Source organism: Emydura macquarii, unplaced genomic scaffold, assembly GCF_026122565.2.
Source record: "Emydura macquarii macquarii isolate MOO-44397 ecotype Brisbane River unplaced genomic scaffold, CSIRO-AGI_Emac_v2 contig_3295, whole genome shotgun sequence".
Lineage (NCBI taxonomy): Eukaryota > Metazoa > Chordata > Testudines > Chelidae > Emydura > Emydura macquarii.
The window spans coordinates 5,518,467-5,533,119 of record NW_027133432.1 but is presented as its reverse complement, the minus strand read 5'-3'; the positions used below and the strand labels follow the sequence as shown (position 1 = coordinate 5,533,119).

Sequence of the window (14,653 nt, the reverse complement as noted above, 5' to 3'; positions counted from 1 at the left end):
TGTGCCCCCCCGCACGTTGTGAAGGGCCAACCCGGCTCCCCCTCCAGATGAGGGTGAGGCCGCCCCATCTGAGCCAGCTCCAGGCTGCAGGGCTGGAGCAGCAGGTAACTGTGGGGGAACTGTTCTTGGTTCAGGGTGAAGTCCTTTATCGCAGGTTTCCAGTAACATTGCTGACCAAATTCTCACACCAGGATCTGCTCCTAAAGTACAAAGGCTGTTTCTTTTTTCTTTGTAGGAAAAAGAGAGAAATGGATAGGGAGAGAGAACTTCGGGTGTTTTTGCCCCTCACTTTTATAGGTCAGTCACCTTTAAATGCATTTTACTGAGGTTACCCAGAGATAAAGTTCCTTCCCGCTGAGGACATAGACAAGGTATCTCCTGGTGAAAGAGGTTTTGCTGTTGTTTACAAAGATGGAGATCTGTTTGTTTCTACCCTTCTTGCTTAAGAATGCCTACTTGACAGGTGATTGCCCATCAGCTTTGATAACACCTGGTTAGAGGGGCATCACTTGTCTTTGATAAACAGGTTTACCAGCTCCCCAGACTTGTCTGATAAGCGCACTGCAGTCATGATTTCAGTTTATGTTCATAACTTTATATATAATGTTACTGCATTCATTTCACCATGATATTATTGACCAGCAAGTTATTAATTTTCAAATGATACCTTACAAGGCATATTTTATACAAAGATTATTACAGTATGAATACAGTAGTCCATTCCATCACAGAGGTCTAGGAACAAAGAACGTAAGTCATATTTATAAGATGGTAGACTATATCCTGGAAAGGAGTAACTCTGAAAATGACTTAAGAATCAGAGGGCTTCTCTGTCTGTCTATCTATCCATTTGTTGTCTCTTTTCTTATACTCAGATTATAAGATGCTTTGGGGAGGGACCATCTCTTTGTTTTGTGTTAATGCAGTACCTAGCACAATACGGTCTTCGTCCACGACTAGTGCTCAAAGACACTACTGTACTACTACTACTACTAAAAATAATAATAAATAATGGTAGATAACCAATTGAATAAGAGCTCCCAGAGTGATGATCTAGCTAAAAGTGCAAATACAATCCTTGGATGTATAAACAGGCAAATATCAAGTAGGATTATTTAGATGGTATTATCTCTGTATATGGTATTAATGATACCATTACTGGAATACAATGTCCACTTCTGATGTCCAGTCTTTGGAAAGGAATTTGAAAAATTGAAGAGTTTAGGAAATGATTAGATGTCTGGAAAAAATGCCTAATAATTAAGTATAAGATTTTGTCATGGAGGTCATGGATTCTGTGACTTCCAGAGATCTCTGTGAAATTATTCTTTTCAGCTCCTGGGGGCTGCAGAGATGGGAACTCTCAGCCGCCACAGGTGGCAAGGTTCCTGGATCTTGGGGGAAGGGGAAAAAGGGAGGCAGCTGTTCTCAGCCGTGGTGGAGCCCCCCAGCCCCGAGCCATCATGGGCTGCAGGGGCCCCACTGCTGTTCCTCAGGGCAAGTGATGGGGATCCCTGGCAGCGCAGGCAGCAGAGACCTTGTGGTTCCAAGCCGCCACAGGCAGCAGGAACCCTGGCTTTGAGCTGCCGGTGGCAGCAGAGACCCTGCAGCTCTGAGTCACAGGCAGTGGGGAGACCTTGAAGTTCTGGCATTCTTCTGCTGCCCGTGGCAGTGCTGAACTCGGGTCCCTCCACCGCCCGTGGCAGCTCCGAGTTCTGGGGTCCCCACCGTCCTTGGCCGCTGATGGTGGGGATCCCCAGAGCTCTCAGCTGCAGCAGGGGGACCCCGTAGCTGTCAGCTGCTGCGGGTTGCAGAGGAACCCCACTATCCCGAGCCGTGAGGGGCAGTGGGAGGACCTGGCAGCCCTGGGCCACCGCAGGGGACCCCAGAGCCTGGAGCCCCGAGCCGATGCAGGCGGTGGGCCCCGCAGCTCCGAGGCATGGGCAGTGGGGGGGGACATAAGAGCTTCGGGGTCTTTCCACTGCCCACGGTGGCTCAGTGCTCCAGGGTCCCTCTGCCGCCCTTGGACGCTCTGAGTTCCAGGGTCCCCACCACCCTCAGCAGCTGATGGCAGAGAGCCCCAGAGCTCTTAGCCGCTGTTGGTGCACCCAGCCACAGGAACCACACTGCCAGCAGCTGTGGCGGGCGGCACTCCCCCCTTCCCCCCCACACCGGTGGAGCCTGTAGTGGGCAGCAGGCCCTGCAGCTCCCACCCATTGCACCCCTCTCCCGCCCAGTTACAGCAGGTCCCCACCCCCAGCTCCCAGCTGCAGTGCCCACTCCTCCCCCCTTGGCAGGTTCTAGCTGCCACCCTGTTATTTTTAGTAATAGTCATAGACAGGTCATGGGCTTCCCTGAATTTCTGTGCATTGTCTGTGACTTTTACTAAAAATATCCGTGACAAAATTTTAACTTTACTAATAGTGAGATTTAAGAAGCTCAATCTGTTTAGTTTATCCATGAGAAGTTTAAGAGATGACTTAATTATGGTTTGTAAGTACCTACATGGGGGAGATTTCTGCTAGCAAACAACTCTTTAATCTAGCAGAAAAATACATAATGATATGCACTGGCTGGAAGCTGAAGCTAGACAAATTCAGACTAAAAACAAGGTGCACATTTTTAACAGTGAAGGTAATTAACCATTGGAATAATTTACCTAGGGATATAATGGATTATCAGTCACTTGAAGTGCTTAAATCAAGAATAGAGATCTTTCTAAAAGATATGCTATTGCTCATACTTTGCTTATGGGCTTGATGCAGAAATTGAGTGAGGGTCTTTGCCCCATGTTATATGCAAAGGTCAAACTAGATGATTATAGTGGTCCCTATAACTTTAAAATCTGTGAATTTATGGGGCAGTCCCACTAGTAAAAGATGCTAAAAACAATATAGGGACAGTATTAAAATTGTTGGCAGACCATAAATAAGAATTTCCAAACATCCTAGAATTTTTTAAACTGCAGTTCTAATTTACTGTCTCTTAAAATATTATGGGTTTATATTCCTTTTTTAACTACAACTTTTTAATAGTGTTAATTGTTTTCTACAACATTAACTCCAATCTTAACAGTCTTTTCTAGTTTTATGTTAATATTGTATAAAGCAGTTTACTCTGAATTTGCTTTGTGAAGCTATTTGCTTTTTGCTTGATTTTTAATTCCCTTCCTTCCTTTGTCCCTTCAACTTTAGTGAATACTCCAGTGATTACTCGGACTGGACCGCAGATGCAGGAATTAATCTGCAGCCACCAAAAAAAATTCCTAAACTTAAAACCAAGAAAGCAGAGAGCAGTTCAGAGGATGAAGAGGGGACTGAAAAACAGAAACAGAAACAAATTAAAAAGGAAAGGAAAAAAGGGAATGAAGATAAAGATGGACCAACAACATCACCAAAGAAAAGGAAACCCAAAGAGAGAAAAAAAAAGGTTGAGTATATTTTATAGATTATTTTATTCCTAGTATTACAAAAGGAAGTAAAAGGCATGAGTAGATTTGAAAGTGAGTTTATGCAAACTCATCTAATAATTTGAGAAAACATATTAAATTTTATTTATGCAAATATTGATTATCATGAATGGTAATTGGCTGTTGTAAGGTCTCCATGTAATGCTTTTTCTTTGTCTGAAGTGTTTTTGTTATGGTTATTTTTAATGTAATCTAAATTTGAGGTGTTTCACCTCCTGGATATGTTGGTATCCCTAAAACCAAGAGTACAATCTCTGCTGTGACTGTGCCCCTTTGTGACCACTTTATGGTGCCCAAGAAAATAAAGCAGTTTTGTTGTCAGCTATAGAGGCCTTGTAGGAAGGGCCTTTTATTCCCTGTTATGGTGGACAAAGGATACTGGTAAGAAAATAGTATTTATAAAGTATGGATCCAGATATAAGATGTTGACGATCAGTCTCACCAGGAGTCTGTGCTAGGAAGTGCAAGATGTTAGGTGGCAGTCTCCTTTATTTTCAGTAATTTTGCATTAATCAGCATAAATTGGTTACTATTTCTGATTTATCTAGATATTTATATCATACTCCTCTTCTTGGCATAAAAACACCATCTATGATATGATTGTGGATGAGACCCTTGACTTTGCATATATTTGGGAGGCTAGGCTAGATAACAGTTTACTGGGTATTTCCTGTTGGGTACTCAGTTCAGTATGAATCAAAGGAGGGATAGAGAGAGAGAGCCACATAAATTCAATCTGACTGGATGCAGGAGGGCTTCCATTCCAAAAGTATGTCCATCTGGTGTGTGACTCTTGGATGGAGTTAAGATAAGACTTATTTTGGTGTCTAGCTTATGCCACTACATCTCTGAGTTCTTTGTTGAGCTGACTGAGTTCCTCTGTACTGTGATGATGGAGTTGTCAGGATTTTTTTTTTCTGGATGAGTAGTCTTCATCTGAATAATGACTTTTCTCTGTTCGTTCAAGATTTCGTGGCTTCCATGGTTATAGAACTCTTAAATGGATTCAGGCATATGTATGGCTGGTCAACCTTTGGATCTCATTTTTGGACTGAGATTGAAGCAGAGGAGTAAAGGTTATACATTTGTCATGGACTAAACATTTTTCTTCCATTTCTTCTGTTTTATAGGTCATTTTTAAATGTTAATGTAACAAGTTCAGCTCTCTATGACTGGAGAATACACTAAGTTAGACAGAATACTATACTGAGGATTTGGTGGAACACTGTGATCTTTTTTGTCCTCAGCTTTTTGTTCAATGGCCTTTTCCTCACCCTCTTTTCTGGCTTCATTCTCACAAGTTACCATGACGTATAGATGATCTGTTACAAACTAAAAGGGTAAAGGACTAGTGGTGATTGGTATTGTTCTGAATTTGACTGTGGTATAAAAATATTTCTAATCTTACACTACAGTTGTTCAGGAGATGAAATATTTTTTCATTTCCACTGTCGTTTCTGTGAAGTTAAAGTTGCAGGTCAGCGGAATTGTTGCAGAGGGGGGAGCAGGCTGGCTAATTCAGGTGATGGTATGTTGGTTATAGAGTTGAGCATTTTGAACTATGAGGATTTTCACTCTAGTTAGAAAATATGATCACTTAGATAGCTCAGTCAGAATCTTCATTGGAATCAAATCAAGTTGGGGATAAACGTACAAAAGAAACTATTCTTCTCTGCTTGAATTTCAGACACTGTATTTCAGTGAGGTTGTGGGGGATGTTGAGTCCAAAACCCAGGTTATAGACCAATAGTTCTTGACTGATGCAGGCTAGCAAAAGGTAGAATGGGTTATGATGCTCATTGTTGGAGGAGATTGTCAGTGTCTCATTGGAGGGGAAAGTGCTACCATCTCTTATAGGAGCTAATGTTAGAATCATTTTTAAGAAACCATCTCCTAGCATGGCCAATCTTTCCAATTATTTTCCTGGTTCAAATCTCCCCTTTATGAGGAGAAAGGTTACTGAGAAGTTTTTTAAGGATAGCTGACTGTTTTGCTTTATCTTTGCTGATAGTTAGATAATATTAATCTGTTACTGCATCCATGCAGATTCTTAGGCATGTTGACCTACCTTTGAAGCTGTTTACCACATGTTGTGAGTCCTAGCACCAGTAAATGGAGTTGCTTCAGTGGCTCTAATACATCTGATCCAAGAACTCTCTCATACATTGTGCCTCACTTTGTCTCTCTCACACACTGTCCATTGTGAGTAGAGACCATAGATGGAGTGCACTGTGCTTTTTTATATACAGAAGAGACACAGCTCTGTCTCTCTTTTATTAGATCAGGTTGTGCAGCTGTGACTTACCCTGTCTAGATCAGATTTGGTGCTTGGATGAGAACTAGCTTGGCTAAGACATGACCCAAATAAGACAATGAGGGTACATCTACATGGCAAACAGAAATCCACAACAGCGAGTCTCAAAGACTAGGTCTATAGATTTGGGCTTGTGCTTTGGGACAAAAATAGCTGTGTAGAAACCCATCTCTTTAGGCTTTGGAGCCTGAGCTCCAGCCTGAGTCTGAACATCCACACAGCTATTTTAAGTGCTGCATCACAAACCTGAGTCTTTAGACCCAAACTCTGAGACTTGCTCCCATAGGTTTCTGCTTGCCATGTAGATATACCCTGAGAAACTAACATCTGTATTTGTGTGCAGACAGTTTATTCAAGAGGTGGCCAACAGCAGGGCACATTCATTGGAACAACATTCACATAAGGATTCTTTCAACCTACCATCAACTAAAATAAAAATTTAATCCAGTTCACTCAAACCCAAAGAGAGAAAACTTGATAGAAAATATAGGTTTTGCAGCAGGCCCTGATCATTAACAATACCAGACTCTGTAAAACAAAGGATGGTGATGAAGACTGGAGTAAAGTCGTTTAGTTAATCATCAGGGCCTGCTGCAAGACCTATATTTTCTCTCAAGTTTTCTCTTTGTGGGTTACAGTGAACTAGATTAAATTTTTATTTTAGTTGATGGTAGTTTGAAAGGATCTTTATGTGAATATTGTTCCAATACACTTGTAAGTATAAATAACTTCAAGTGCATGGGCTTTATAAATTCTTCAAGTAAGTTCGGTGTGCATGCTAGATTGGATTTTTTTCATTTCTTTTTTTTTTTAATAGCAATATCCATAGGGGCCACACATGCACCTTATGCTGCCTTTTGCTCTCATATGAGGGCAAAAAGTACAGGCATCCATGCCCCTCCCTCAGTTTTGTCTCGCTGCCCTTGGCAACAAGATGGAATCTAGCTGGTGTCCAACCCAGCGTAGCTTCAGTGAAATTTCTCAAAATCTTATTCAGACCTTCTGAGATTCTTCAGTACCATTTAATACTTTTATTTTTATTACCCTAGTCTGTTGTAATACTTGTCACACTGAAAGCTGCTTGCAGACTCCTCTAAACAGTGCTCCCCCTCATTATCAGACTCTCTTGAACAGGTACTTATCATGGTGGACTCAAAACCCACAGGCTTCAACCTTGCCTGTGTTGTGATGGGCTAATTCAGTTAAAAGACATGCACAGCAGATGCCTTTTCTGCTTGGGAGTCCAGCATCCCAAAAGTGCTCCGTCTGCTGCTACTTCTCTGCAAGAACCCACAAGTTGAGGGATATGAGGCTGAAGTTCCACTTTTTCGAGAAATCTATGAGAGTGACATCTGATCCAGAAGAGCCGAGCTTGAAGACCTGTGCAGAGAAAGTGTCACTAAAGCCAGACCCAGTGTTGACATTGGCATTGGTGCCACTCCCGGCGCTGAAGCCATTGACAGTCCTGATATTGAAGCAGGGTCCTGAAAAGGGCTACCCCGAACACTGGGGCAGGAGCTCAAGAAGGTACCATGGCACCTGCTGATGCTGTTGCGGGAACCACCTTGTCAGGCCTCTGAGCTGGTCCCAACCTTCACAGAAGAGGAGGAGGTCCTCCTCTCCTGCAGCTTCACTAGCAAAACCACAGTTCCTGAAATACAGAGAGAAATGAGATCCAAAGGCCAGACAATCCCTCGCAATGGTAGGTTTCACAACACTGTGTGGTAAACAGCATCAAAGGCAGGTCAACATACATAGGAATCAGCCAGGACACAACAACTGATTAATATCATCTAGCAGAAAACAACCAACCCCAGATGAGACAATAGTCTCTGCACCAATACCAGCACCAGATAATTTCAGCGCTTTTCAAGAGCTGCCGGTGCAGATTACAGACAGCTTGGTGTTGAGAATTTGGTCATCTTTGAGAAGACTCACAAGCTGTTTAACATTTTGTCAGCCATTGGTCCCTCCAGGATTGTTCTACCCTTAAATGTAGGCCTCCTAGATCTGTCAAGGACTTTTGTGTCAAACACCAGCCACTATAAGCTCCATAAAGCATGCTGAAAAACAGTACCAGGTACACCGCTCAGGATTCAATTACTTTTAACACCCATCCCAACTCTGGCTTCCTGGTGGTCTTTGGTTGTCCAGGAGAAATTGAGATCCACCTAAAACACACCTATGGACAAGGGTCCCAAACACTTAGATCTGTTTGGAAGAAATGCATACTCATTGGCCTTGCTACAGTAGAAGGTGGCCAAGTGCTAGGCAATGCTGGCCAAATGCAACTTTGTAACATGGGAGAAGGTCACACCTTTCCTGGCCAACCCCCCTTATGAAAGCAGAGAGGAGCTGAAAGACATTATAATAGCAAGCCAACTTGTGGTCAAAATAGCTCTAGAGGTGATGATGGACACCTCTGACAGCACAGGTAGGTCTATGGCCACCTAAGTGACCCTGCAGATAGTGTCATGACTTCAAGCCTCCGATATCCCTCACAGTTACAAGCCATGGTTTAGTATTTTAATATTTGGAGCTGTTTAGTGAACAAACTGATAGTTCCTTACACTTGCTGAAGGATTCCAAAGCAACTTATACTTTCTGAGAATCTACATTCCCCCACCCTGTTGAAAGACATGAACCAGTCCTTAACCATCGCATCAGCAGAGACTGCATGGGTGCCTTGCTACAGACACATGGAGTACCATGTGAGGAAACACCTATGCTACAACAACGGCCATCAACTCTCCTCACCTTCGGTTCCACACTCTACCATGATGACCTGTCAGCATATTTGACAGGATGGTCGAGAGTTGTATAAGAACCAGTCCACAGAGCATGACCTTAGAAAGCTGCCTTGCCTCTCCACTGGACATGGTCTGTTATAACATCAGCAGATGAGTGCTGGAGATCATAGCCCAGGGCTACGGTACGCAATCCTATTCATCTGTCCCTACTCACTCCCCTTTCTTGTCCCTCTACAGAGACTCTTCTCATGAGAGCCTGTTGCAAATATAAGTGACTTCGTTGCTTTGTCTAGGTGCCATAGTGGAAGTTCTACATCTAGGCTGCTGGTGTACTGAGACCACAGCCTATTGTGCTGACCCATACTGTTGTTTCCCCATACTCACCTGTCAGTCTCGTATCGGTCTGCTGTCTCTTAGATTGTGAGCTGTTTGGGGCAGGGACTGTCCTTTTTTTGTTCTGCACTTATATAGCGCCTAGCACAGTAGGATCCTGGTCCATGACTGGAGCTTCTAATTGCTATGATAAATAATAATAATAATAATAATAACAATAATAATAAAGAGGAAGAGGCATCTACTCCTGCTATTTCCTTATTCTGAAGAAGAAAAAAAGGGGTTCTTTGTCCTATTCTATACCTAAGGAGACTCAAGAAACATGTACACAGTCTCAGGTTCAGGGGGTAATGCTTGCCTCTGTCATCCCGTTGTTCCAAGTTCATAACTGGTTCACAGCTTTCAGCTTCCTGGATACATACTTCCACATCGCTCTCCAGCCCACAGGAAATACCTGAGATTCACAGTAGGACCTTACCATTACCCATACAGGGCTTTGCTTTTCAGAGTCTCTCTGATTCTGACTGTTCACATTTCTGGTCATAGTAATGACTTATCTAAGGAAACAGGGAATCCTTGTCTACCGATATTAAAATGACTGGCTGATCAATGGCAGGTCCCAAGAAGAAACAGCTCTGGATTGAGTCTTCTCCCTGTTCTTCCACTTAAAACTCCTAGTGAACTATGTGAAATAATCTCTTGTACTAGTGCAGACAATAGAGTTCATAGGAGCTCTGCACAACTCTGGTGAAAGCTTTTATGCCAGAAGACAGGTTCTGGTCCCTTCAGTCAATGATATGTGACCTGTGGATCACTGTGTATGCATGTTTGGAACTTTTCGGTCATATGTCCTTGTGCACATACGTGTAAAGCAGCTTGCTAGACTTTGCCTGCGGCCTTTGCAGTGATGGCTGAGGATAGTGTACATCCCATCCACACACCTTATGACCAAACAAGTCATAGGCCCACCCCATATCCTGCAGGAACTCAAGTGGTAACTACCCATTGAATGTAAGAATGTAAGATACCCTTCTTGTTCCCCTCCCCAATTATGATGCTGGAGAGATGCATGAGGGACAGGCTGGGGTGCCCACTGGAACCATCTGCAAATGCAAGGTTCAAGGTCTCAAGATGATCTAAAACTTCACATAAACAGCTTGGAACTGAGAGTCATCAGACTGGCTTATCTGACATTCCTTCCCATCCTCTGAAGCACCACAGTGCAGATTGGACAGACATGTTGGCAATGCACTATATAAACAAACAGAGGTGCTTGATCATCTGCCTTTGCTTGGAGGTGATCACGTTCTAAGAATGATGCCATTGGCAAGGAGTAACTCTGATAGCTGTATCCCTGACAGACTTTCCGGGCAAGAATGTGGTAACCAGCCACAAGTGGTCACTGTGGAAATTCATCCAAAACAGAACGTTCTTCTTTGAGTGCTTGCTCATGTCGATTCCATTGTAGATGTGTGTGCACACCCGTGCACGGTTACCGGAATTTTTTTCCCCTTAGCAGTATCCATAGGGCCGACTTTGGTGCCCCCTGGAGTCCCACACACATGCCGCGATACATTAGGCACTGCTCTATGCCCCCTCAATTCCTTCTTTCCGCTGTTGGTGGCTTAGTACAATTTGAGTTACTTGATTACTATTTTACAAAGTGTCCAGTATCAACAATTGGCATCCCTGGGTGGGCTTGATTAGCTGTGAGTGAGACAATCTTTGAGGTGTATGATGCAAGGGTTTCTCTCATTGTGTGTCAGTAGGATAGCAACCTGTCTGGCACGTTCTCTGCGAAACTGTATTAGTTAACTGTGTATTTGGCTTCAGGAGACGGGCATTATGTCCTCTACAGGAATGTGTTGTGAGTCAGGCAGTTGAGGGGTTGCCACTCCCATCCTCCTTTCGCTAGAACCAGTCTCGGATATGGAAGCTTTTTGTAGATGGCCAGGAAAAAAACCATGATCTAGAGGAGCATTTAAGAGTAAAACAGCATATGCAGATTTGATGCTCCAGTAAAAACAATTCACAGAGACAAATCCTGATCGTAAAAAAAAAACGCTTGGCTTCTTTACATAGGCTCGTTTTAGTATCTAAACCCCTTACTGAAGAGTTAGGGAAGTTAGCCAAAAAAAACCAAGGAACTGCATAAACAATTAATAGCATGCTAAAGTGAAACCTTAAAGCCCTATCAAATCCCATAATACACACACATTCAACCTTAAAATATAAACAAAAAATACTTTAAAATATATTAACACCTTAAAAATAAACAATAAAAAACACGCCTAAGCCTATTGAACCTCACAAAAATTGTAATAAATACTACCTCCAAAGCTTTAAGTTGCATACAGCCACAACTTTAAGCTAAAAAAATAAAGCAAAATATCATCCAACAAAAACTTAATAAAATCCTACCTAATAAAATAAAAAAATTAATTTAAAATAATACCATCACCCAAAAAAACCCCATAAATCATTAATAAAAAATATTAAATTTTACAATAAATACCCAAACTCAAATAATTACAGCATATATAATAACAATATCTGCTACTCACATCATAAACATACTCAAAATAATTCCTCAATATAAAAACTAAAATATTATAACCTATTAAACACCTAACAATTTTTTTTAAAAACCTCAATTAATTAATTTACAAAGTTACACACACAAAACCATATTAAAATCAAAATTAAAATATATTTATAAAAAACCACTAACACAATTTACATACCCTTCAGAAAAAAATAAATTAAATATATAAAATTATCAATATGATTTATTACCCAATAATAGCATTAATTTTACCAATATGTACATTAAACAAAATTATATTTATATACACACAGTGTACCCAAGTTATAATTAATAAAATGTATTTTAAAAAATTAATCCTGCCCAAAACAAATGTTATTACAATATTGCTGTATTAAAATTATATAATTTATAAAATATCAAAATATATTTCAATTAATAATAAATATTAATATTATAAAATATATCCGACTTATAATATTAAAAATCAATACTAACTTAATACAATGCATGCTAACACATTCAAACATAATAACCCTGCTTACATACATTCAAAAACAATTAAAAACTATAAATTTAATAATCAAACATAATAAAACTAAAATAATCAAAATCCTAAATGCTGCAAAAACTGCCACAAAATACAATTAGTAAAAAACCCTACTAGAGTAGTCCCCCACTGCCACTAAAATTTTAAATCAAGCGTTGCATCCCATTGTGCTCATTTATATGTTACAAATAATTTCTATAATAGCTGCAATTAAACTCTTCTAATAAACTAAAAAATCCCTAAAGCAGCTAAAAAAACTAAAAAAAAAACATATACAAATGAAGCAGCACTCTGCAATATACCCTGCCAACAAAAAAACACTGATTGTTCAAACCCCAACTAAAATGCCTTAAATCATAATCAAAAATATATATCAAAATGTCATCGTGGTGGCCTATTAAGCTATGGCGGCCACCAAGGAGGGGAATGTTGGAGGCCCAGTACAATTTGAGTTGCTTGACCACTGCCTAGAGGCCTAGCATATCTTCAGTTGCTTGCCTGGCTATTCTGACCCCTGTAGCATGACTTCTTCCAGTTGTTTTTCCACTTGGCAAAAATAAATAAGACTACTAAATAACCTTATAGATGTCTCAGTTTCTGCATACCACGGCACATAACAAAACAAAATACAGATAATGTATGCTTGCATCTGCACATAAATAACAGTAATAAAAACAACAAATTATCCTTAAACACCTAGGGGTACACTATTTCATTGCCAAGGGGCATATTTTTACACCACCCCTCTTATTACACTGATAGTTACCGGAATGGCGTTCGTTGCTTGCTTGCTACCGCAAGTGCCTCTTAGCATTTAGTGTTGTGTTCTTAAGTAGTGTTACTTGAAGTAGTTAGTGTGTTCCTAGTGAACAGTTGTAAATACTTACCGTTTAGTCCCCTTAGGGACCGCCACCCGGCACTGGGGCATGACCAGATCTCCATGCTTTAAGCCCTGTAAGTCTTGTGGCAAGCCCTTCCTGCTTAGTGACCCTCACAACAGTTGCCTGAAGTGTCTGGGGGAATCGCACAGGACAAGTGCTGGATCTGTAAGACGTTCAGACCAAGGACTCAGAAGGAGTGAGAAATCCGTCTGAAGGCCTTACTGATGGACGCTGCCTTAAGACCAGCCTCGGAGCCGTCCTGCTCCCTCTCGGTGCCGGTAAGTGCAGAGTGCCCCTCCGGCACTGGAACTTCCGCGACACCGATCCTCTGCTTTGCCACTGAAGAAGAAGCAGAAGAAACAATACTCAGAGAGGGGTCGCTCCGCCGCGTCTAAGAAGACCAAGGACACGGGGTTGAGTGTGGGGCCATCACAGGTCCTTCAGGCCAAGCAGACTCTGCAGGAGCAAAGCTCGCTGCCTAGAACTCTTAAGTCCTCCGAAGGAGCCTCTTCCGACTCGGGAGTGGAAAAGGGCCTCCGCAGCTCATGGTGCCGTCAACACCAGAGACATCAAGCAGCGAGAGGCTTGATGGCCCTGCCCTTGCCTCTGATGCCTATGCCCTGAATGGAGAAGGTGAAAAGGAAGGCACTGGCGTCGAAGGGGAAGCCCCCAATGGGACCCCCTGATGGCTGCACTCCTCTCTGGAACCCTGGTGTGCCTCTACCCAAGTTCAGTGCGTACTCTTGGAAAGCAGGAAGCCATCGACCAGATCGGTCTATACAGCTAAGTGGGAGCGCTTCATCTGCTGGGTGACCGAATGTGGCTTGTGCCCGACAGAGGCATCGATCCCAACAATTTTGGAGTATCTGCTCCATCTGAAACAAGGGGGATTGGCCTTCGCATTTATCAAGGTCCATATAGCGGCTATATCTGCTTTTCACCCTTTGGTGGAAGGTAGAACAGTCGTTTCACACGATATGACAGTCAGGTTCCTTAAGGGATTAGAAAGGCTTTTCCCACCAATAAGGGAGACTTCTCCCCAGTGGGACTTGAACTTGGTCCTCTCCAGGCTCACCAGGCCACCCTTCGAACCCATGGCCTCATGCTCTCTTACGTACCTGTCCTGGAAGGTCAGCTTCCTGGTGGCTATTATGTCTGCCAGGCCAGTTTCAGTGATCCCGGCATTAACATCAGAACTATCCTACACGGTGTTTTATAAGGACAAGGTCCAATTATGCCCGCACCTGGCCTTTTTGCCTAAGGTAGTCTCTCATTTTCACCTTAACCAGGACATTTTCTTACCTGTCTTTTGTCCCAAACCTCACAGCTCCAGCAAAGAGAGGTGCCTGAATTCTTTTGATGTGAGACGGGCCCTGGTGTTTTACATCGACAGAACCAAACCTTTTCATTGTTCGATGCAACTCTTTGTGGCAGTTGCACACCAGATGAAGGGACTGCCGGTTTCCTCGCAGCGTATCTCAAAGTGGATCACGGCCTGCATCCGAGCCTGTTATGAGCAGGCTGGGGTTGCACCTCTGGCATCCTTGACAGCCCACTCAACCATAGTGCAGGCATCATCTGCGGCCTTCCAGGTGCACGTCCCCATCTGTAGGGCAGCTACCTAGTCATTGGTACATACCTTCACATCCCACTATGCCTTGACGCAGCAAGAGACAATGCTGACTTTGGTAGAGTGGTGCTTCAAGTGTCACATCCATGAACTCCTGCCTGCCTCTGGAGACACTGCTGGTGAGTCATCTAAATTGGGAATGGACTTGAGCAAGCACTCGAAGAAGAAAAGTTACTTACCT

General features: G+C 42.5%; 1 protein-coding gene across 1 annotated transcript in view; it reads left to right on the top strand.

The window, feature by feature from the left end:
* Positions 1-14,653, top strand: part of PHIP (pleckstrin homology domain interacting protein) — a 327,383-nt gene that overhangs the window by 231,267 nt on the left and 81,463 nt on the right. Inside the window, exon 23 of the mRNA XM_067532638.1 lies at positions 3,195-3,429. Within this exon, the coding sequence (XP_067388739.1) occupies positions 3,195-3,429 (235 nt within the window). The remainder of the gene's footprint in view (positions 1-3,194; positions 3,430-14,653) is intronic.